The 22,893-nt window shown below is 44.1% G+C and overlaps 2 protein-coding genes across 7 annotated transcripts in view; one reads left to right on the top strand and one right to left on the bottom strand.

Moving 5' to 3' along the window:
- Nucleotides 1-1,204: 1,204 nt before the first annotated feature.
- C3AR1 (complement C3a receptor 1) lies at nt 1,205-7,421 on the top strand. 2 transcript variants are annotated; one of them, XM_041460604.1, is made up of 3 exons: nt 1,205-1,756; nt 5,924-6,088; nt 6,254-7,421. In XM_041460604.1, the coding sequence occupies exons 2-3, from the start codon at nt 5,931-5,933 to the stop codon at nt 7,035-7,037; spliced, it is 942 nt and encodes a 313-aa protein (XP_041316538.1). In that variant the 5' UTR covers nt 1,205-1,756; nt 5,924-5,930; the 3' UTR covers nt 7,038-7,421. The 2 variants fall into 2 exon arrangements, with proteins under 2 accessions (XP_041316538.1, XP_041316537.1); XM_041460603.1 differs by having other exon boundaries at nt 5,924-7,421.
- A 1,012-nt stretch (nt 7,422-8,433) lies between these two features.
- The window catches only part of FOXJ2 (forkhead box J2), a 31,345-nt gene continuing 16,885 nt past the window's right edge, over nt 8,434-22,893 (bottom strand). For 4 of the 5 annotated variants that reach the window (XM_041460594.1, XM_041460591.1, XM_041460590.1 and 1 more), the window contains 10 exons: nt 19,687-20,039; nt 19,092-19,166; nt 17,108-17,176; nt 16,630-16,770; nt 16,023-16,221; nt 13,605-13,925; nt 13,105-13,206; nt 12,443-12,643; nt 11,611-11,709; nt 8,434-11,026 (listed from right to left, as the gene is read on the bottom strand). In XM_041460594.1, coding sequence (XP_041316528.1) covers nt 10,938-11,026; nt 11,611-11,709; nt 12,443-12,643; nt 13,105-13,206; nt 13,605-13,925; nt 16,023-16,221; nt 16,630-16,770; nt 17,108-17,176; nt 19,092-19,166; nt 19,687-20,019 — 1,629 coding nt within the window. In that variant the 5' untranslated portion in view covers nt 20,020-20,039 and the 3' untranslated portion in view covers nt 8,434-10,937. The remainder of the gene's footprint in view (nt 11,027-11,610; nt 11,710-12,442; nt 12,644-13,104; nt 13,207-13,604; nt 13,926-16,022; nt 16,222-16,629; nt 16,771-17,107; nt 17,177-19,091; nt 19,167-19,686; nt 20,040-22,893) is intronic. The other variant, XM_041460593.1, reaches the window with a different exon arrangement.

The raw sequence follows: 22,893 nt of genomic DNA, 5'->3' as shown, positions 1-22,893 counted from the left end.
GATTTTTCATTAGAACTTCCTGCAGCGACTGCTAAGTTTTTTCATTGAGCACTAATAACTTACTGGGAGTACACCCCTCCACGTGCATAGTTACTTTTCTGCTTTTCCGAGTTCAGTGATTCACAATTAGCAGTATTAAGTTTCACCTCCCTCTTCACAGTGCTGTCATTCAGCGTGCCACAGTCCTCCTACGGTCCCTCTAGAAGGAGAGCATCTCGGATGAGGGAGTGGCAAAGGGCCAACTATTATAAGGCATGTGAGCAAAGCCTCACAAGCAGCATCAGAACGCTGGGAATACATCTCCCATTCAATTCCATTGAGACTTAGCCAGCAGAGAACATAACATTCTTCTGCTGGGTTCAAACAAGCATCTCTGGACAAAAAAAAAAAAAAAAAAAAAAAAAAAAAAAAAAAAAAACCAAAAAAAAACAACAAAGCACTGCCAATAACCACTGAAGCTTAAATTTTTATTTCTATTATTTACTTTTCTCTTTTTTTAAGGATTCAGCAGACAGGTTGAAATCTTGAAATAGAACATTTAACCTGGAAGATAGAACTGGTTAAGGACCTTCCTGCAAAGCAGGGCTTGACTGGCAGGTCCCACGGTGGTGACCCAGCTGCGTGTCCCTCAGCCAAGAGGAGCCCATAGGAATAAGCTCCTATCAGCACTGCATGTCTGGGCCCGAGGAGTCCCCCTGGCAGGATGGCAGCTGAGAGTAAGACAAAGCTACAGGAATTTTCCTGGCAGGCTGCTGACAGCCTGTCTGTCTTTGTGGGTACAGCTCAGCCCTGGCCTGTCTTCCTTTCTCTGGTTTTGTGTTGGAGGCAGCATCTGTGTCTTTCACAGACACGCTCAGGAGCAGAAGTCTGCTCTGTCGCAGTTCATTTTCCAGACCAAAACCAAAATACTGAGGCTGATTCTTGTTTGTCTGGGCTTTGTCATTTCTGCTAGCAGTCTTGATTTCCCAAATTGTGAAAGGCAAAGGGGAACCCCTTTGTTAAACATGAGAAATGCCTTGCCCTGGAAGTCTTCCATTTTTATTGTCTTGCCACATTTTGTGCAAATCACAATGTGATTTAATTTCAGTTAACCACTTCTAACTTTTTGTCAGTCAAGTTGCTTTTTAAAAAATAGACTTTTAATACCCTGAAAAGTAAAAGGCAGGTTAAAATCCTTTTGTCATGACCAGTCATGGTTTGGTGAGTACAGTGTTCTGTATTTGATGAAGCAAACTGTCTCAAGCTGGGACAGAGGCTGATCTGGATTGGTAAAAATCCTAGAAATGAGTTTAGCTCGGTGAACGTGCTGACCTGGTAAGATATAGAAGTGGCTAGAAGACAATAACAGATCAGACATTTCACAGCGACATTGCAGCGTTTGGACTTAGAAATTTCTTCCAGCAAAGGTCACACTGTGTCAACAGGCAAAACATCATTCAGTTGTCTTACAGAATATAGTAAAGTATATGTTTGTGATTATAATTCTATTAATATTTTATTTTGAGCACTATTTTATTTTGACAGTTTTGAGAAACTTCCTGTTGTGTGACCCTCTATTTTATGAGCAGATGATATCTAAATTTTGAAATTACATTCAAGTGAGTCATCAGGGTGAAAGAACACACTTGGCACACACAGGATGCATGCAGGAAAAAAAATGCAGTTCCTAAAATGTCATGTGAGAGTTTTTTCAGTCACTCCAGAGACAGGATTGATGGTACTTGCTCCAACACACTGAAATAACTACTTCACTCAGGTAGGTATCATAAACTGGAGAATTTTGCTTTCCTCATCTACTTGCCATTTATTATTCTTTACTCCTGAAAACCGCTCTCCCTCCTCCAGTTCCCCCTTCCATTTTCAAACCACACTGCAGCCCTTTTAGCACTCTGGAAAATGTCGTGTGGGCAGTGTCTTCTAATTGATTCATGTTTACTTTGGAGTAGGACTTGCATTACTATTTTACAGCATTCCTTGTTTCCCTGTCCTCTTCATACCATTTTCTGTAGCTATATGGGGAGGCAGCAGGGTTCAACTCTTGCAGCACTGTTTGCCAGTTGTCCCTCTAAAAGTTGCTTCTACATGGATCAGCAAGACCACAGGAAATGGAACAAACGTGGGAGAATTTTAAATTAAGCCTCCAGCTTTAAGTTAAGCCTTCCACTTATGTCTTTCATAGCTTTCCTTGCAGCAGGTCACCCTCACTTATTACAAGTCCCTTAGCAGATATTACCAAAACCTGATAAATGATGATGTTTGTTACAATTGTTTATCTCTATTTTCTTCTTAGTCAAGCAGCTTGAACACTTATGCATCACTCCACTTTCAGACTGCATGTTATGCAAGAGTGAGATTGATGATTTGAATTTTTTTTTAATAATATTTATATTTAGTCCTGCATACAACAATCTCTGACTGGTATTTAAATACTGGCATAACAGAAGTTTAAAAAGGGTCAGTTGCCTTATTTATGTCTTCTCAGTTGCTTCTGCAGGCTGTATTCATCTCTTCCATATTCAGTTTCTTTGCATTTTGGTAACATTTTTTGGGACCTTTCAGTAATACAACTGCCTTCATCAATTCATCAAGGGTTTAGTTAACAGGAATTTTTAGACAATTATTTTAATGCCTAAAGGTTGAAGATCAGGGTTTTTTTTTTCCTCAATTCTATCTTAGGTTTGCTGGTTTTCTTCTTCTTTCTAAATTTACTAGTCCAAGAACAATTGAGCAATTAACATTTTTCCTCTACTACGGTCATAGTTTTAAAATGTCACTTAAGTATGCTGGAGGTCAGCTTCATTGTCTTGCAGTAGGATACCTCATATCTAAAATGGCTAAAGAACATTACTCCATGTTTTCATTTTTATTTCTACATGTAAATATCTGTCTGTTCTTCTTAAACATTCAGTTCTTGTGTTTCATAGAATCTTAAACCATTAATGTCTTACCTTTCTCCTGGTCAAGATAAGCTCTCCAAGGAACCAGCAGATAGCTGTAAGAAAAGGAAGTGGTCACTGGCACTTCCCTAAAATACCACTTAGCCAACAGAATTTATGTCCTGTCTGTTCTATTTGTAATGTTCAGAAAGCGAAGCAGGATTATTTCAGAAAGACAGGCATTGTTTTCTTAACTTAAATGTACTTCACCAATTATGCCAGAAGAAATTGCTCATTTTAAAGGAAAGAGGAACTAAAAATGCTGATTTTCCTTTCTGAAGCAGGAAGTCAGCCAGGAAACACACCTGGGGACAGGCCATGTGAACAGAGAGCTCCACTTTGGAGACTAAGAAAAACTAGATGGAAATCAAAGGGATGATAGAGATAGGAGAACACAACTGTATAGAGCCCCCTGTTTGAAGAGCAAGCTTACTTACAGGTTTAGCCACTATGAAAATTATGAAGATGTGCAACAAGTACATTAGTAACAAATTTGTGTAGGCCAATGCCTTTGTATCCTGACAGCTCTGTACTGTCACCTGAGTCAGGGATGCTTCAGTAAAGGTCAAGAGAAGAATTTGGGGAGCAGGATCACAGAGTCACTACGTTGGAAGAGACCTTCAAGATCGAGTCCAACCCATGCCCGAACACCTCAACTCAACCATGGCATCAAGTGCCATATCCAGTCTTTTTTTAAACACATCCATGTATGGTGACTCCACCACCTCCCCAGGCAGACCATTCCAGTACTTTATCACTCTTTCCATAAAAAACCTTCTCCTAATATCCAACTTGTATTTCCCTTAAGCCTGTGTCCTCTCATTCTGTCAGCTGCTGCCTGGAGAAAGAGACCAACCCCACCTGACTACAACTACCCTTCAGGAAGTTGTAGGGAGTGATAAGGTCACTTCTGAGCTTCCTTTTCTCCAGGCTAAACACCCTTATCTCCCTCAGTCATTCCTCACAAGGCTTGTGTTCCAAGCCCCTTGCCAACCTTGTTGCCTCCTCTGGACATCTCAATGTCCTTCCCAAACTGAGGGGCCAGAACTGGACACAGCACTCAAGGTGCTGCCTCACCATTGCCAAGTCAGGGGTGAACAGATGTCTGTTCCTGTGCCCTCAAGATCTCTGTTTTAAAGCACGCCCACCTTTCCTGGACTCCTTTGTTTCTAAGTGCTGCTTCCCAAGGAATTCTCTTAATAAGCTCTAGGTGGGCCGACCCACCAGCTGTGACAAAAACTTGTCCTCCACACTCTAAGAACTTCCAGGCCTGCCTCTTTTCTGCTGTATTAAGTTCCCAGCAGATGTCTGGTAGGTTGAAGTCACCTACAAGAACAAGGGCTGGTAATCCTGAAACATTCTCCAGCCACTTACAGAATAAGTTGTCCACTTATTCTTCCTGGCTGGGTAGGTGATAACAGACTCCCAGCAGGATGCCAGCCTTGTTGGCCATCCCCCTAATTCTTACCCATAGGCATTCAACTTCATTGTCATTAGTTTCAATACCTATGGCATCAAAAGCCTCTCTAATATAAAGGGCCATCCCTCCACCTCTTCTCCCTTTCCTGTCTCTTCTGAAGACCTTGTAGCCATCCACTGCAGCACTCCAGCCATGTGAGTCATCCCACAATCTTTCTGTGATGGCAGCTACATCATAGCTTTGCTGTTTCACCATGGCCTCCAGCTCTTCTCATTTGTTACCCATGCTGCATGCATACATGCACCTCAGCTGGGCGGCTGATTTCAGCCCTAACCCAGGCTTACCACCCTTGGTCCTGCTTCCAGAGAACCCAGCTGCATCCCTTTCCCCCTTCAGACCTAGTTTAAAGCCCTCTCAATGAGTTCCACCAGTGCATGAGCTAAAATCCTTCTGCCCTTATCAGAGAGATGGAGCCCATCCGGTTCCAGCAGGCCAGGTGACAAAAAAGTTGCCTCATGATCAAAGAACCCAAAATTCTGCTGATGTCACCAACCCTTGAGCCACTTGTTGATAATGTGGGCTCTCCTATTCCTTTCATTAGTTTTCTCTGCCACCAAAGGGACCTGTGTTCCTGCCCTGTCATCCACTTGACCCAGTGCCTCAAAGCCCCTTTTAATTGCCCTGACACTCCTCTTTTCAACCTCATCACTGCTTGGAGTACCAGCAGTGGGTAATAGTGAGAGGGCCAAATCAGCCCAGGATTTGGGATCATCTCTCAGTAATATCCCATACCCAGGCCCCAGGGAGGCAGCAGATCTGCCTGTGGGATGAGTCCAGTTAACATATGGGGCCTTCTGCTCCCCTCAGAAGGGAGTCATTCACCACAACTACCCTTCTTTTCTTGTCTTTTTAATGTTAGAGGCACTGATCCATCTGACAGATGAAGTGCAGTTGGGAGGCTTGCTCAGATAATTTTCTTCTACTTCCTCTGGCTGGCCCTCTAGATCCAGGGCCTCATAGCTATTCTGAAGTGGCACCTGGCTAGGGGATGGGGGTCGGGAGGAATTTTTATTATTACCTGCCCGAGTAGGGACCCATTTCCACTCCCCTTCATCCACCAGATGTCCTCCTATCACCTGACAGTGGGAGGCATGGGAGTCCTCCTACTCCTGGTGGGCCTCCCTCAAGGATGGAACAGCGGAACTCCACCAATCCATTTGCCTTTTACTTTCCCTAACACTCCTTAGCCTTTCTACTTCCTCCCTAAGCTCGGCCACCAGCGAAAGGAGATCGTTCAGCTGTTCACACCGCCGGCAGGCTGCTTCTGCCACGGCCTCTGGCGCCACTGATAGGCTCAAACACTCCACAAAAAAAACCCCACAACAAACTAAAAACCCCACTAGCAGGAGGGAACCTGCCACCCTCCCTGTTTGCCCGCTGCTGCTCGCCACGCTCCCTAGAGCCCTCTTTTAATCACCCGCTGCTCGCCGGAGGAAAGCCCCGCTCTGCTTGTGGGTAACGAGAACCAAGGATGTGAATTGCTACTAATTTCTTTTCTGTTTTACAGCTGCAGAATGCCTCATCTTCTGGGCAATAGCAGTTCACAGGAACAGGCTGCTGTGTATTATGCATCAGAATCAATTGTCTGCATTGCTATCTTCACCATCGTTTTCATCATAGGCATCCCAGGCAATGGGTTGGTGATCTGGGTAGCTGGTCTGAAAATGAAAAGGTCTGTGAACACTGTCTGGTTCCTAAATCTTGCTGTGGCTGACATCATGTGCTGTTTGTCTTTGCCATTTTTCATTGTTCACCTGGCCCTTCATGAACACTGGCCCTATGGCTGGTTCCTCTGCAAAGTCATTCCATCAGTCATAATCTTCACCATGTTTGCTAGTGTCTTCCTACTCGTGGCCATCAGCATTGATCGGTGCCTCCTGGTGATGAAACCTGTCTGGTGTCAGAACCACCGAGCAGTGAAATTTATATCGCTAATATGCAGTGGCATTTGGATGCTGGCCTTCATTTTCTGCTGCCCTGTCTTCTACTACCGTGAGACAAGCACTTACGATGGCAAAACAGAGTGTGGGTACAATTATGGAGTTGATGATTACATAGATTATCCTATAAATGTATCTGTAAATGATTTATGGGAAGAATACTCAACCTACAAGGGCAGTGACTTGTGGGGAGATACCAATGAAGGTAATGATTCCGTACCCCTCGCCTCGGTGCTAATAAATGTCACTAGGGCTGTCTTTGGCTTTGTGCTCCCCTTTGGCATAATGGCAGTTTGCTATGCCCTCATTGTTTTCAGAACACACACAAATCAGTTTCACAAGTCACACAACAGGACACTGCGAACAGTTTTATGTGTGGTGGCTGCATTCTTCATCTGCTGGGCTCCATACCATGTAGTTGGGATGCTCTCCATTGTACCTAGTCTTAGAACAGGACGGATGGAGTCACTGATCCTATGGGATCACCTCTCTACAGCACTTGCGTATGCCAACAGCTGCATCAACCCCCTGCTTTATGTTTTTGTGGGACGGGACTTCAGGGCAAAGGTACGGCAATCGGTGCAAAGAATCTTGGAAGGTGCCTTTAGTGAGGAGCTCACATCTTCAACCCTTCACAGAAGCCAGACTTCAGCAGACAAGAACCTGAGCAGCACCTTGTAACGCAGGACTTCTATCACCGCTGTAGAAAGAACAAGCTATAGCACTGGACATCAATCACTCTCCGCTTAGCAGGTGGTTTTGCTCCAATAGGTTTGATTAATCTGCAGCTCCAACCCAGGACACTGCAATCTTTCAGCTCATGACAGATAAACCCCTTTATATCCTACACTAGAGAGATGGGAAGTTGGAAGCACCAGGAATAATAATCTGAGGGATGACTGGTGAAGCAGAAGACACAGTATTTTAACCTACACAGACTATTTTAAGAAAGCAGGGCTGGCTACAGATTTGTGGTGGGAATTGTGAAGTTGAACCTCTCAATTGAGATAAGAATGTTATTTTATTTGCATATGTCTGTGTTCTACATCTCCTATCTCTGATAAAGTGCAGATAAAACTAACTTGGATATTGGTCCTCAGAGGGTCATCACATCATTCCTCGGACTCTACTAGGGCTCTGAGGTGTGTGTAGGAATATCTGGAGATTCCCTAGAGGGTACTGCTACATTTCCTTACAGCCATGCACTAGCACAGCACTTGCCCCAGTCAGCTGCACTGAACTGACTTTTGTGGCCTGTAGACACCCAATCCATTCCTTTGTCCTGGCAAATACATCACTGTGTGGTAGTAACTGGTCAATGCACATGCTGTACCTGTGTTCATTAGCATGCGCACACTCGGTGTCTCTCCAACACTCCCTCCACCACCAGAATCCCAAATCTTCCTTTTAGGAAGCAGTTTGATATTATCCAAATGCACCTACTGTATTTTGAGATGGCACACGAGCAGAATTTGAGCAGCTGCAGTCACTGTTACCCAACTAGGTGACTGCTGGACTATTAGCCATTTGGCAGAACCCTGGAACTGAGAAGTGATAACCTCCAGTCTGACCCCAAGATGGAGAATGACCATGTTGTGGCTCAGTCACATCAAGCTCTCTTTACAAGAGAGATGTGCTTCTTATGTCCTGCCAGTGGAGAAAGTTTAATCCAGTCAGGCTATTTGGGGTGTTCCCAAGGTTGAATGTTCCCTGTCCTGAAAAGCAGAAATACATTTACTAGGTACTCTATGGAAGCAGTTTAAAATATGCTTTTTGTGTTAGTTCTTCCTTAAAAGAGAAAAGCCAGCAAATATTAAGACAAATAGACACTAAGCATTGGTAGAGTTTTCACTCTGCCTTTCTGGTGCATGAATTGAAAGCCTCTCAGATCTCACTGCCCTGAGAACAGACAGCTGGCAGAACCTTCAGCTCTTAAAATCCTAAGAAGTCTCCATCTCAAGAACATCCAGGTGTGAGCTGTCCATTTAGCCATGCCCACACCCAAATTCTAAATGGGAACCAAGCCATTCTGACAGGCGCCGCTGAAAGAAAAAAATCAATACTAGCACTAAAACAGTTAAACCATAAACATTCACTTTTTCTTTTTATTAAGAAAGCATGCACAAAAATAAACTCGTGAGACCACGCCCCTCTCTCCCTGACCACTGACACGAAGCACTGGGGGCCACATCAGGCTGGAGGGGCCAGGCTGGCCCCCCTGCCCTGCCTGCAGGCCGGTGCCAGCGCACCCGCAGAGCTCCACAGCCTCCCATCGATGTCTTACCACGCACTAACAACACACATTGATTTCAGGGGCAGAGGAACGAGGCTAATTTGCACACTGACCGGCATGTATTTACATATGCAAATGAGGCACAACTTAATACGCAAATGAGGCAAATATGCAAATGAGGAGCACTTGGATACGCAGAAGGAGCCATCTTGGTTTGTTTTTCTTCCGGTGGTGTTTTCAGACTTCCACAGGGCCGGCTCTCAGTAATGTCCACTGCAAAACACTAACTGGCACCTGCCATAAGTTGTCTCTCGTTGTGTCTGGTGCCACTTTCCACAGAAACTTATCACACATGCTTCCAAAGCTGTATCATTCCCATCCTGAGGCAGCAGAGATAACAGCTGACTCCATGTTGAAGCTGTCTGGGATTCCTCATTTCTCTTGGAAATGCTCAATGACGAACTCCCCCCAAACACACACTTAAAACAAAACAAAACAAAAACCCCAAAAAAAATCCAACAAAAAAAAAAATCCCAAAAAAAAGGGAAAAAAAAAAGAAAAAAAAGTGCTGTTCCCCCCTTCCAATGCAATGAGACTCTGTCCACTTCCCTGACAACAATCCAATTTTCAACTGGTTTATCCCTACAGCAAATTTAAAAAGCAGTGCTAGTTCCCCACCTTCCTGCAGTCAGACTAGAGGTTATTATTTTACTCCTGTGCTCCAGGTCTGTCAAGCAGCCATGATAGTCTATTTCCACATTTGTTCCCTTCACTGGTAAATAGGGAGTAAGGGCTGGGGGGAGGCTTTACAAAATATTAAGAAGAAACAAGAGGTTTGACAGAACGGAGCCATATGAGAAAAGAAGGGGAACACAGGACAAGTTTGGGGAGGAAGCATCTAAATGCTCACTCCCGTTCCTGCACCTTTCCCATCTTCCTGATTTGCATGTGCTGACAAAGCTCATCCTTCAGGATTTACACTAGGTTACATCATCTCCCCAGCTGAACTGCAAAGGTCTGAGACACCCTCCTCCCTTTCATACTACACTCTTTGGTTGGTCGGTTCAAAACCCTGCCCTGCTTCACCCTCTCTCCCCTAATGCCCCTCCTACAAAAACTGCTTGCAAGGGCCTCTCGATCCCTGACCCGAGGGCTCAGCCCTTGACCAGCAGCCCCCCAGTCCAGCCCCACTCTGCCCACCACGAGCCCATTCACCAAGTGGGAACCGCTGACGGGGGATGTGCACCTACACAGCCACACTCCTGTTGCTGGCACTCTCAACCACAGGCAAGGACAGCCTCCAAAGAAATATGAGGGGTGAAGGACCAAATAACAATTGGACAAATACTGATGAGAGAAAACTTCCAAATTTGCATATAAAAGGGAGAGCCTCACTACATATTTCGAAAAAGGGCTTGAAGGGGTGTGGGGTGAAATGAAAAGCTCTGGGGAACAGAATTTGCTGAATCACATGACACCCCTGACTGCTTCTTTTACCTGATGGGTATGTAGGCTTCACCTAGAGACTGCAAAAGGCAGTGTAGGAAATGGGTCAGGATTCCCTCAAAATCTCTCAGTCTTCACAGATGGCACCACATTCTGAAACCCAACTTCTCTGCTGAAATACCAGATCCGCTACATTCTCCTTTCTCCAAACTCAGGTCTGCCCTCCCAGCTCAGCTCAGCTCTCCCTACCTCAGGGACTACCCTCTCTTTGTACTTGGGAACACCACTTATTTTCTTGCTGTTCCTGCTGGTGCAACAAAGTTCACAGAGCTAAGATCACCCCTCCAGTGTCCCTTCAGCCCCCTGACCTTTACAACATTTACGAAACAACATAACTACAGGCTCCCAGGGTCCACTAGGCTCTCTCACTCCAGTAGCCAATACGACAGATTCACCGGCCACCTTGAAGGGAAAGAGGGATTGTTAAACGCAAAATAACGGAGGCAGAGAAAGATGCACTCGAGGATTCAGCCTTCCAAGGTCTTTTCATGGCACCAAGGACCCGTCTTCCCGCCCTCCATAGGGCACTGCGCAACACGAAAGAGCCGATCCGATGCGTCTGAGGCCACCGGAGGAGGGGGAGGGCTGTGCTCAATTATTGGTAATAATAATAATAACAATAATAATAATAAACAAAAGAAGAAAAGAAGATAAAACAGGACGCAAGGAAGGATTATCTTCGGCAGCATCTTGCGGTGGCTTCTCTGGCGGAGATAGAGAATATATATCTATATACAGGCAAGGCAGGGAGGCTGGGGAGGGTGGTGCTGACACCATTGACCCCATGTCCCCCTCCCCTCCCACGTCCTTCATAAAGGACGGGCTATCAAGTCTGTAACTCGCTAGGTGATTAAGTCCCAGTCGAAATCATCGGGGATTTCCTCATTGGCGCCTGGAGGAGGGCCTGGAGGCCGAGGGACCAGATGATGAGCTGAGCCAAAAACAAGAAAAAAGAAGAAAAAGGAAAGAGAAGAGTTAGAATCTAAAACTACATGCTTTATCATAGTGGGTCCTTGGGCAAAAGAAATCAAAAGTGATTTGGGCCTTCTCCTTTCCAGCAGTCTAACAAAGCAAGAACACCATTGCCATTAATCTCTGTCAGCATCTACCAGTGTCTGGGAATGTTCTGCTGTGAAATTCTCCACAGCAGCTTTTACAGAAGTTAAGTTTCAGCCTCCTTTACTTACCTCATAGCTGACTGCTGATAGAGCACAAATGACTTCATCAACAGAAGCTTCTCATGTACGGCTGTCTTCAAACAACTAACTGAGGGTGAGGCTAAGCTAGAAGACTGTTTATGTGAAGTGAAAGAAATCAGGCCTTTGACATCCTAAGAGCTCTGACTTCCCAGAGCTGTAACAGAGCCCTAAATGGAGGGTCCCTTGCAGTCCATGCTCCCTCTCTACCCACAGTGCTCCATTTGATTACTAAGTGCTTTGGGAGAAATGCACAAAGGGGTTGGGAACCAGTTCTTTAATGTTCATTGGAGTAATACGACTTAACATCACCCCTTACCTGGGCGATTATATCCCGGAGAGTCCTGGGTAGAAATCTGGTACATAGGAGATGGCCCGGAGAAGAGATGGGGAGGCTGGGGCTGACCATAGGAGTTCACTGTGAAAGGAAATGAATTAACAAAAAAACAACTGTTAATGTTCAGGTCAGAAGTCTTGGCCCTGACTGGGTGGCAGCTCAGCCACAGAGCAACTCACTCAGACCCACAGGATACTGAGGAGATGTTCAGCTGTTGAGTCCTAACTCCAAGCTATAGCTTGGTCAGGGATCTTGTTCTTGAAACCAGCAGGAGTTTCTCTATCATTGTAAGAGAAGAAAATTTTCATCCAGAAACACCACAAGCTGGCTCAGTATCATCCATTTAGTTCAGTACTAGATGACACACACCATTACAGTTCTATCACGACCACCATATCTCCTCCTCAGAATGTATTCCCTTCTCCTTTGTACAGTATTTCTCCAACAAGGGTGCAAGAGCTTTCTCCTTTACTGTTCCTGACATCTGGAATAACAACCTCTCTACCTTATCATTCCTCTCTGCTGGTCACCTAAAAAATACCTCTCCTTCTCTTCCAGGTTTGTCTTTTAAACATATTCCTGCCTGGAGGTTGGGGGTCAATAGCATGCATCACGTAACAGCAGCCTGTCCAGACCACAGGTATAGGACATCCCAGTTCTTTAAAGCCAGAAAAGGCTGAGTCGCTATGAACAGCTCTGACAGCCTAGCTCTGAGTTGCTCAATGCTGCCTTGCCTGGTAAGGCTGCAAGTAATTTAGGATACTCACAGAATTGGGCCTTCATTTGCATGTCATTTTACTCTCCTCCTAATTACCTTGGTTCATGGATTGCTCCTGTTTGCCACTGTTCAGGGCACAAGAATCAGAGATTCGAGGGGGTTGCTGTGGGCCAACCAGATGAGGGAGCTGACCAGTCTGGGTAAGGAAGTGATTAAGGGAGTCACAGAGGTTGGCAATATGGTGTTGATCCAGCGTCCAGTTCTTCCGCTCAGCCTGGCGCAAACTCTCCATGAGCTCTGCAAGGGACAGAGGAGAGTGTCAAAGACAGTAGTCACACCGTGATCTTCCCTGCAAAGAATTTCTGTCTTCTGTCCCTAAATCCTACCTCCTCCTCACAAACCAAACTTTGTAGTTTCAAATCTGTCACCAGACTCCTGAAGAGCTCCACATCTAAGATACTGTCACACTAACTCAGGCAGGGCAAGGAAGAGTTGGAAGGAAAAAGCTCAGTTAGCTTTCTGACATACTTTTATGACTTAATTCTCCCTGCCCCAAATCCTGTAGTGTTCATTCAAGTGCTTCAGGATCTTTAACAGAATCCAGAACTCATGAAGCAGGACACCTCTTTTTAAAAGTGAGGTGAATCACTGAGAAATCCAGGCACTTGCCACAGTTACACTGAAAAATAGATCCCTGCACAGCACTTGCCTGTTCTAGACTACAGCCCTAGTCATTGAATCACCAGGCCAACACTGACCTGAGAATTGGGAGTGCTCAATGCTAGACCAGTTCAGCCGGTTTACCATCTTGAAGCTTTCCTTCAGGGAATCAATGTTGGAGCACCAATCAGGGGGAAACGCTGGAATGAAACAGGAACAAGATTAATACAATACAGATCACCCTTCCTCTCCACCCCTTAATGTAAAAAGATTGGTCCCTCTTCACCAAAGAGCCTGATGCTACAGCAGCTAGAAATCCTTTCTCCCTTGGAAAACCAGGGGTGGTATCTCCTTTTCCACTAAGGTCCTGACTTTATGCTGCATCCCTTAACAGAATCCCAAACCCAGGGTGGATAAATCCTCCATTCTCCAGGTAAGAAAGCAATTTCCTTCTCAGATTTCAACTGTATCTGGCTTTCCCCCATTTTCTACATTCAAGTAGGCACTACTTAGGGAAAGCTCACTTGTGGGATTTCTGTCTGGGGGCTACTCACTGCTCCCTTTCCCCCATTCATGCTTTCCATCACCCCTGACTCACCAAAGCCAGCGTTGTTGATTGAAGCCTGTGACTGCTGCTGCTGCTGGTGTGGCTGCTGCTGTGGGTGGGAGTGTGGGTGATGTTGTTGATGCTGGTGGTAACCTCCATGCTGCATCGGGGGCGGGTGCATGGACATCACTGGTGGAGGGCCATAACCTTCGCCACCCTGCTGCTTTCCTCCTTGGGATGGGCAACCCTCTGGGGTTGGAGTGTGAAGTGGGGGAGCAGCACCCACTGAGGAGGGGCCTTGCTGCTGCTGCTGCTGGTACATGTAGTAATTGTGGTTGGAGGGCTGCATGTCACCAAGGAGTGAAGAGAAACCTGCCGAGTAAATGAACGAGGAGGCGGCTTTAAGAGAGCCTGGGTCAGACCCCTGCTTACATTATCCAGCTCTAATTTCACACTGCTCATCCCGCTACTTATGAAGCTTTAGGAGTGCCCTCTGCAGGCTGCCAGCAACCATCACCTGTGCAGTTATGCCCTTGCTGTGCTCCAGACACAAAACAAAACGCTCTACAACAAAGACCCAGAAGAATTTTAGTACAGCATTAGGCACTTAAGTTCCTCCCTGGATTTTTTCCTAGACTTACGTAAATGAACAAGGAGGCGGCTTTAAGAGAGCCTGGGTCAGACCTCTGCTTACATTATCCAGCTCTAATTTCACACTGCTCATCCCGCTACTTATGAAGCTTTAGGAGTGCCCTCTACAGGCTGCCAGCAACCATCACCTGTGCAGTTATGCCCTTGCTGTGCTCCAGACACAAAACAAAACGCTCTACAACAAAGACCCAGAAGGATTTTAGTAAGCATTAGGCACTTAAGTTCCTTCCTGGATTTTTTCCTAGACTTATCAAAGTAACCCAACCTCTCCTGAAAATGTCAAACACATGTTGTTTTCCTATAAATGAACATTAAGCATACTTAAACAGTAGAACATTTAGAAAACTGAGAATTTAATGCATCTGACTTGCTTGTTTCCTTCAGTTCCCTTCTTACAAGCAGCTTGGTCAGGAATCTTCACAATTTTTCTCACATTGATCATAAGAGGTCATAAAAGACTGCTTTTGTACAAAGAGCACACTGCACACACCAGGGCTCCTTTATTACTTTCATTCCTCCTGACTCACTGGGTGTGTCATTTCTATCCTCCTGTATTTCAGGCAACCCCTACACGTGAGAGCATCAGGTATTTTCCATCCTTCCCCAACACCAGGAGATCAGCATATCTCTTATATCTGCTTCCCCTGTTCATTCTCCCCACACACTGAGGAACCTCTGTGGAAAACCACAGTCAGGGGCACTGCATGCCATTAACCTGAGCTACTCACTTCTTCCTTTGAGTACCTTTACTTGACCATCTGCAAGCAAGCCTCACATTTTCAGTAGATTCAACATCACCCTTTGAGTACCCTACTACTATCCTAAGGCAAAAGGAAGAATACTGCCATCCTGACTCAAAAGTTGCCAACAAAATTTTTTCAAAAACTGCAAGTTTTCCTACACTGCCATGCAGCCTACAACTTGGAGAAAAAAAAAAAAACAACAGACAGCTGCTAAGTTTGTAAAATCAGAGGAACACACCAAGTCAAGATTCTTCTCTGCATTTTTCTAGCTTGCTCATACTACAACACCTCACACAACAGGCTCCTACTAGGAGTGCCAGCATGATGAAAGCACTGAAAGTACATACATTTTTATTTCACTGAAGCTTCAAGTTCAGGAGGCCCTTTCTGGAGTGGCAAACTTTGTCTAGACTGTGTGAAAAGCTCATGTAACAACATATTCCTTTTTACACAAGATTAATATTTAGAAGAGTGTTTAAAGACAGAAAGAGCTTTAAGTTTTTCTGAAGTATTTTCCATGGGCATTGCATCCCTGAAGTGATTCTGCCCTCTTCTGGCTGCTTACTTAATCTCAGAAATACAAGATATGAATGGAGTTGGAGGCCCTCTCTTTGCTCTCAATCCACAAAGCTCAATTCTCCAAGGCCTTGTACAATCCTACTTTTAACAGACCTGAGCTGTGATGATTTTCCACTCTCCTTCTGACAGACTCCAGATGCAACAATCCCCTCCCTCTTATGGCTTCTAGCTTGACAGACTGCGAATGTTTCTCTGACATGCTTTTCTTCAGGACTTCATTTTTCTTAGCTTCTGCCATTTTAGTATTTGCATTTGTATCAACACAAGGCATTTTTAAAACATTGTGCTTTTTTATTCTGAGAGAACTAGGGGGAGCAATGCATAAAAGGACGTGCAGATTTCTTATCAGCTCCTGGCAGAAGTAATTACAGCATGCCAAAGAAGGAAAGTCTGTTTGCACAGGCTCCTAAACGAGGAAAGATCTGAGATATGCCAAATGGACAAGACTGTGTGGGCAGATACCTGCCCACCCCACATGACGCATGTAGTTACTCACCGTGCTGAGAGGAAGATGATTTCTCCAGCATGGATTTGTAGAGATTTCGGAAGGACCAGCTAAGATCCTGGAAGTTGATCTCGGAGTAGGAGAACTTGAAGTCATGGTTGGCACTGTACAGTGGAGGTGGCACATCGGCCCCTTCACGGCCCTGCCCCCCTGCCACAGTAGAGGCAACATCCACGGGCCCTGCACCCTGCTAAGGGAGGCAGAAATAAGGCCTTGAGTCTGTGCTAGCATTTGCAGCTTGAGACAGAGATCAGACTAGATACACATAGAACATACACTGATATCCCGTATCACTTAGCTCATCTTCCAACAAATCTTCCCAAAGGCCATTTTTCTTGAGGAACACCAACCACAGCACAACGGCTCCAGCCTTTTCTTCAGCTAATACCATTACACCTTTATCCTTATCCCCATCCAACCTTTTGCTAAAATTCACTTCCTCCTTATTTTCTGCATTTTCAGCTCCTTCCCTTCTTTTTATTTTTGCCTCTGTATCACAATTTTCACAATTCCCTCTCCTCACCACTTCGCTTTTCCATTCATGCACTCCTCCTACTCTCCTTTTCCTCCCACTTCTATCCTTTTCCCCACGGCTCACCTGACTGTAGTTAGCAATGGGGGTGGTGCTCTGGATTGACATCTGAGGGGTAGCCTCAGGTGGCAAAGAGGCTTCTGTGCTGACTGGAACAGCCCCTCGAGGGCTTTTACTTGCCTCTTGCTCTGGGGAGTCTTGTGGTATCTGTGGATGGGGAAGAAAGAGAAAAGGAAAGGAGCAGAAATCAAAAACAGATGGAGAAGTGAAACTGCAGATGGGAAGCCAGCTCCCCCGCTGTAGAAGTTCATGGCTTAAAAAAGAGGAGGACTGGGCCTTAGTCACAGAAAAGTCAGGATAAAGGACTTCAAACAAGATTAACTTTGCTACTGAATAGCAGCAACAACAGGCAATCAACAGGCCATACACACTAGTGCCTTCAGTCCTGGACTTTGTCTGCCCATCTATACACCCTGACCCCAAAACATTCCCCCCAAGGGAATTCCCAGTCCACTCCATGCTGTGTGGAAAGACAAACACTCACGTCATCATCTGGAGGGTGCCTCCTCTTGCGAGATATATCTGGACATGTATCTATTGTCCAATAAGAGCCCTGGAAAGAAGACCCATTGGTGAATGAATGATGAAATCACAGAGCTTCCTGAAGTAGGGGGCTTCTGACTCAAGAAAAGCAGCACCACCTAAACACAGGACCACAAGGACCACCCTCTAGAACCTCAGACAACTGAGACTCGGGTGTTGCCAAGAGATTCCTTTCTTGCACTGGGTTGCAATGAAGTATGAGGAACAATGCTACTGGTGGAAGGCAGAATCCTCTACTTTCCATCACTCTTGAGACAGGACACAAAAGGATGGTTTGATCCAAGCTAAGAGAACTCTTTTGGCCCTGCACACTCCTTTCAGTGGCTTCCTCACGACTTGACTTTATGATTAACTCATGAGAACCAACTCAATGTTGGTATTTGGCAGAGACAGCCAGAATGATTGCTCTTTCTTCATGATTGTGAGACTCCAAGCATCCACAGAGGGCCCAAGATGGCTAAGAAATAAACCATGGTTAAGAACTAAAACAAATGATGTACAGAGAGGTCTGTTTAACTTGGACAAGAAAAAGCTAAGGGGATCAAACAATTGTCTTCAACTGCATAAGCATATTATAAAAGAATTAAATTCTTCTCAAAAATGTACAGCATAAGAAGAGGCAACAAATACAAGTTACAGCAAGGGAAAGTACCATCCGATATAAACAAAACTTTCTTCACAATGATGGTGTTGCAGCACTGAACAAGTGCCCAGTTTTGCTATCTCCATCCCTGCAGATATTCAAAATTTGACTGATCTCATCAGCCTAATGTGATTGTTCCTGTCTGGGAGAGGATAGGGGTACATGTAAACCCCTACACCTCCCTTCCAACATAAAACAGTGTATAATTATGTGTGTTGTCTTCTGACTAAGTATAAAAAGAACTCCAAAGTGGATTTAGCTTGTTTTAACCTCCCATCGAGACCTGAATCATCTGAATAAGCAACAAGCACAGGTTTTTATTATAAACCCAGCCCGACATGCCAATGAACACCTGCAAACATATACCCTTAAGTCAGTTAGGATTTCCTGGAATAAGCCACATAATTAATGGTATTTTTGAGCTGTGATCCTCAAATATCTACTATTTCCATTTACAGATGCCAAGTGAGCACCACACAGTCCTTTAAACAGAACCTGAAATAAAGGCCTGAGCAAATGGTCCTTTCTTGTAACTTTAGGATGAGGGGGAGGAGACAATCCTTGTGTCTAAATACACAGCTTCTTGTCCCTACCATCCCCTACTGTTTGTTTGGGTGCGGGTTTTTTTCAGACAATATCTGCATGCCAAGATGCCAAGTCTTGGTTTTGCTAGCAATTCCCCTTTAAAATCTATGTGTACTATTAGAGCTTTACCAGTTCTTAGTTAGCCAACATATTCCTAAATTCTTGAGTTTTACTTGTAAATAATTTCTACAGATTTAAACTACGTGATGATGACGTATTTTTCTAACACCAAATACTTTGCCATCTATATAGGTAGTAATTCTGCTCTCATTTCCATGGATCATGCCCTCCATGAAATCCATGATGTCACATCATAGTCCTATGTTCAGCAGCAGCCACTATGCTCTCTCATAACAGAACAAGTTGGGCTATACCCACATTTTACACACAAAGATTAAAAAAAAAGAAACAAAATTAATAAAGTACATTCAATCACACTTTTGACTTCTGGCAGTATCTTTAAAGTCAACTGAAGATCACAGATAAGAAAAATAATTACTAAAACCCTTAAACTTCCTTTACAGGTTCCCTTTAAGTAAATGCTTCTGTAGCCAAAGGACTGCAGTAAATCTTACTACTGCTTCCATTTTTGCCTACACTTTAGGTTTCAAATTCCAACCATGAGTTAGAAAGGGCAACCCCAGCTTATTTCCCTGCAGTTTTAAATTGCTTGCCCAGGAGCAAGCAGATTTCTTACCTTCCCAGGATCATCTCTTGGTCGAGGCACCTTTCGAAAACATTTATTCAGAGAGAGGTTATGACGGATAGAGTTCTGATGAGAGAGTAAGAGATACAGGTAAGTGCTACAACAAAAACACACAGTCTTCTGAGTATGTGCTGGAGCAGAGAAAATAGGATGGTACATAAAAGCCAAAGTTCACTACATATTGCTGGAATGGGGCAGAACAGAAGCTGTAGAAAGGGATGGATTAAGAGGTTAATACTGGGCTGAACCACCTCTACACCTATAGAAGGTGCAATGAAAATAGTATCAGTGTGATGCAGGGGATGGTAGTGATGTGTGCTTTGTGGGTTTGTTGTTTTGTTTTTTGTTTGTTTTTTTTTTCCTTGGTTGGTGGTGGTGGGTTTTGTGCACACTCCTTAGTGGACCACCACATACGTTCAACAAAATTCTCAGCGAAAATGGGACTGCTGGCTCTGCATTTTCTCCAGTTAGTCAACTTAGTTTTACATCAATTTTATTTTAATCAGTGAAGCTATTCTGCAAAGAATTAAGAAAGTAAGCCTTATAATTAGGCAGCAAAGGGTACTTCAGTGATGCAAGTCCTCACCTTCCAACCAATACCAGCATTTTTGTAGTAGGGAAAGTTGTCGCAGATCCAACGGTAGATCTCACTAAGCGTCATCTTCTTGGCAGGTGAGGAGTTGATGGCATATGTGATCAAAGTGGCATAGCTGTAACGTGGCTTCCCATCTTGGTGCACTGCTGCCTCATCCTTGCTCAGTGTGGCATTGGGATCTGTTGGTGAGCCTGGGGGACACTTTCGGGCAGACCCTGGAGGTCCTGCTTGTGAGGAACCCCCTAATTTTTCAATAGTAGCCCTTAAAGTAAGCTGTGGGAGCCAGTCTATGGAAGTGAGGCTGCTTTCCAGGTCAGAGGCCATGGTGCTGGAAGCAGGAATATCTGTGAAGATAAAGGAGAGGAAAGGAAATCCTTGAGACATAAACAATTGCATTCTTCTTCTGCTATATCACAAATACCTGTATGAATATCATCCTACTTCATGCATCTTATTCACAGCTAGCCAGAACTGTTCCAAAGGGCCCATGACTGTGCCTCAGGGAGGACCATCCGTACTGAGAGCAGCTGGGACAGTGCTTTTTGACACTGATGGTAACATTGCTAGGGCAGTCTTACCCAGGGCACTGCTCCCAGGTAAAAAGCCAAGATGTGTTTAAGGGAAGTGGAGCCCTTTCAGCAGGTATATCACATTCACTCCTTTACTATATAATCCATGTAACCTTGGTACTCTTCACCAAGATTACGTGTAACCCAGTAGGTTTACAGTGTCAGGTAAGAGGAAAATCATAGCTAAAAGGGAACACTCATTCATGCCATACACAAACCACAATTTAATTGGATCATCTGCGAAGTCAGGACTACCTTAATTTGAGGGGAAATTAATTTCTCTCTGAGGCCTAGCCTCTCTTTTTGCATTAGGTGACATTATAATGAATCCTATTCCTTAGAGCTAGGATTACATATCTCATTTTAAAACACCAAGATCATGCATAATACTATATATAGATAATTACATCTACCATGTCAAGTTGGAACAGACTATATTAAGCTCATAATAGTTAAAGCTTTGCCTGCCATAACCAGTTTTTCTTTAAAAATATATATATACATACATACATATATATATATATTTAAATCCTGTTTGATTCACAATATAGCAGGCAAGTATCTTCTCCAATTCTGAGACACAGATAAAACTTACTTGTCTCAAATCACACAAGTTGGCTGCAGGAAGAGACTCAGAATCTTTTACCTCAAACGTTATATATTTCCCCTCAGAAAAATAAAGCACACCTGGCTAGCAGTTGTATACAGGGATTTCTATGTAATAATTATAAGAAGAAAACATTTTGTAGCATGAACTTGTAAGAACTTGCACACTTAGCACACTAAGTTTTCTGTAGTCTGTTGCAGTAGAAAAGGCAGCAGAAAGTTCATTATTCCTACTCACAGCTGCCTGCATTACTATACTGGGAGCAATCCCTTGAAGTCTGGACTGAGGTAGCTAAATTTCCAAGGCCACAACTTGCACTGCTCTTTGCATAAAGAGAAGAATCATGTCTTGAAGGCATGCAAATTCTACACCTTGCATTTCTTAAATTAGTCTTTCCAGAAGATCAAATGGTACTGTCTTTGAGCATGCTGAAGCACAGACAAGGCAAACACACAAACACACTTAGGTATGTATAGCAAATTAAACACTTGCATACATGTAAGAGAGAAGAGACTGACACGAACACACTCTGCTTAGGAAAGATTCGTCAGCAGACACCTCCCACTGAGTGCATCACTCAGATGAGTGGATCAGATGAGACAGGGAGACACCCATCTGCATGAATACCAATTAGATACTTGTTCTAAAAATAGGCATTTGACAATAACACAGTGTGGATGCACAGATCCAGAGACAGATGCACCCAGCATTTTGACACTGAAGCTACCCGTTCTTCCCCCACACCCATATGCATTATACCTTTCACTTCTGCACTCCAGGGCTCTCACAGCACCAAAGCAATGAAGTCCATACTCCAACGCATTCATATGCGCTAAACCTTTCATTTCCATGCATGTGCTCACCACACCTCTTAGGGCTCGAACACCTACACAATACCCCGACAAAATCCATCCCTCAGCCCCCACAGGCAGTGGCTTCACAGCCCTGGCCTCAGGAAACACGCCCCAATTGCACAGCCAACATCATCACTCACACTCTTAGGTACCCAGGCTGACAAGTACAATTGCAGCACCACAGCCTCTATGGCGAGTGGAAACATTTTTATGTCTGGGGAGGAAAAGAAAAGCCCATCAGCTACTAACTTACCTATCAACTCATCTGTCACACTATCACTTAGGACAGGCATTACTACCTGCTGCCCAGCTAACTAATTGATCCAAGCTGCAAAAGGCTTTCCATTACTCAGCCCCCTCCAGTTGCGCTTTATTGAATAACTCATTTTGACTGATTTAATCTAGCATCAAACATTTGAAATTTACACAATTTTTTAAAAAAATATCAGGACTATTCTTATGTGAATAATACAAGGGAAAAGCAACAATATATTTTTATCCAGTTGGGATGGACAGACCAATCAAAACACAGCTACATTTACATGGTAACTTCACAGGCAAAGCCCTCATTAAAAGTAGCACCCACCCATTATGAAGTATCAGCTGCACTAACAATACTACTCCAAAGTAAAATAAACACAAATTTATCCACCCCCTCCCCACTTTTTGTTTTTTTAAGACAAGCACAGAAATCAAGAAAATTAGGTTATAAAAGCCTATGGCAGATTAAGATACCAATCTGAAACATCAGAAATTCAAGAAACAGAAGAAAGCACTGTTGTTTCCACAGAGCTTCAAGTTTGCCCAGGTTATGCCAGTAGAGCATCTGGGGTGACTGGCTATGCAGTAAAATGTAAGGCTGATATGCAACTTCCCCATCATCAAATACACAAGCTTTTGTGCATTTGTATAAAATACACTTGTCAGGGAGACAAGCAAAATTAGAATTGGGTCAGATTACACCCACACTAAGAAATTTAATATTTTCATTCCTTGGCTTATAAAAATCTTTGACAAGAAAACAAAAAAAAAAAAAAAAAAAGCAACAAAACAAACCAAACCCTGTGCCTATATATGCACTTGTCACCCAGTACTGAAACAACCACTTTTCAGTAAAACACAGCAGCTTTTTAAGAACATATACACTAGACAGTAATTTAGGACAGAA

Source organism: Pyrgilauda ruficollis, unplaced genomic scaffold (genome assembly GCF_017590135.1).
Source record: "Pyrgilauda ruficollis isolate IOZ18807 unplaced genomic scaffold, ASM1759013v1 scaffold146, whole genome shotgun sequence".
In the NCBI taxonomy this organism is placed as follows: domain Eukaryota; kingdom Metazoa; phylum Chordata; class Aves; order Passeriformes; family Passeridae; genus Pyrgilauda; species Pyrgilauda ruficollis.
The sequence above is the reverse complement of the archived record's forward strand: the minus strand, read 5'-3'. Positions and strand labels throughout refer to the sequence as shown.

What these genes read in the sequence shown, in the direction of transcription:
- C3AR1 (XM_041460603.1), top strand. Translation starts at nt 5,931, where the DNA reads ATGCCTCATCTTCTGGGCAATAGCAGTTCACAGGAACAGGCTGCTGTG.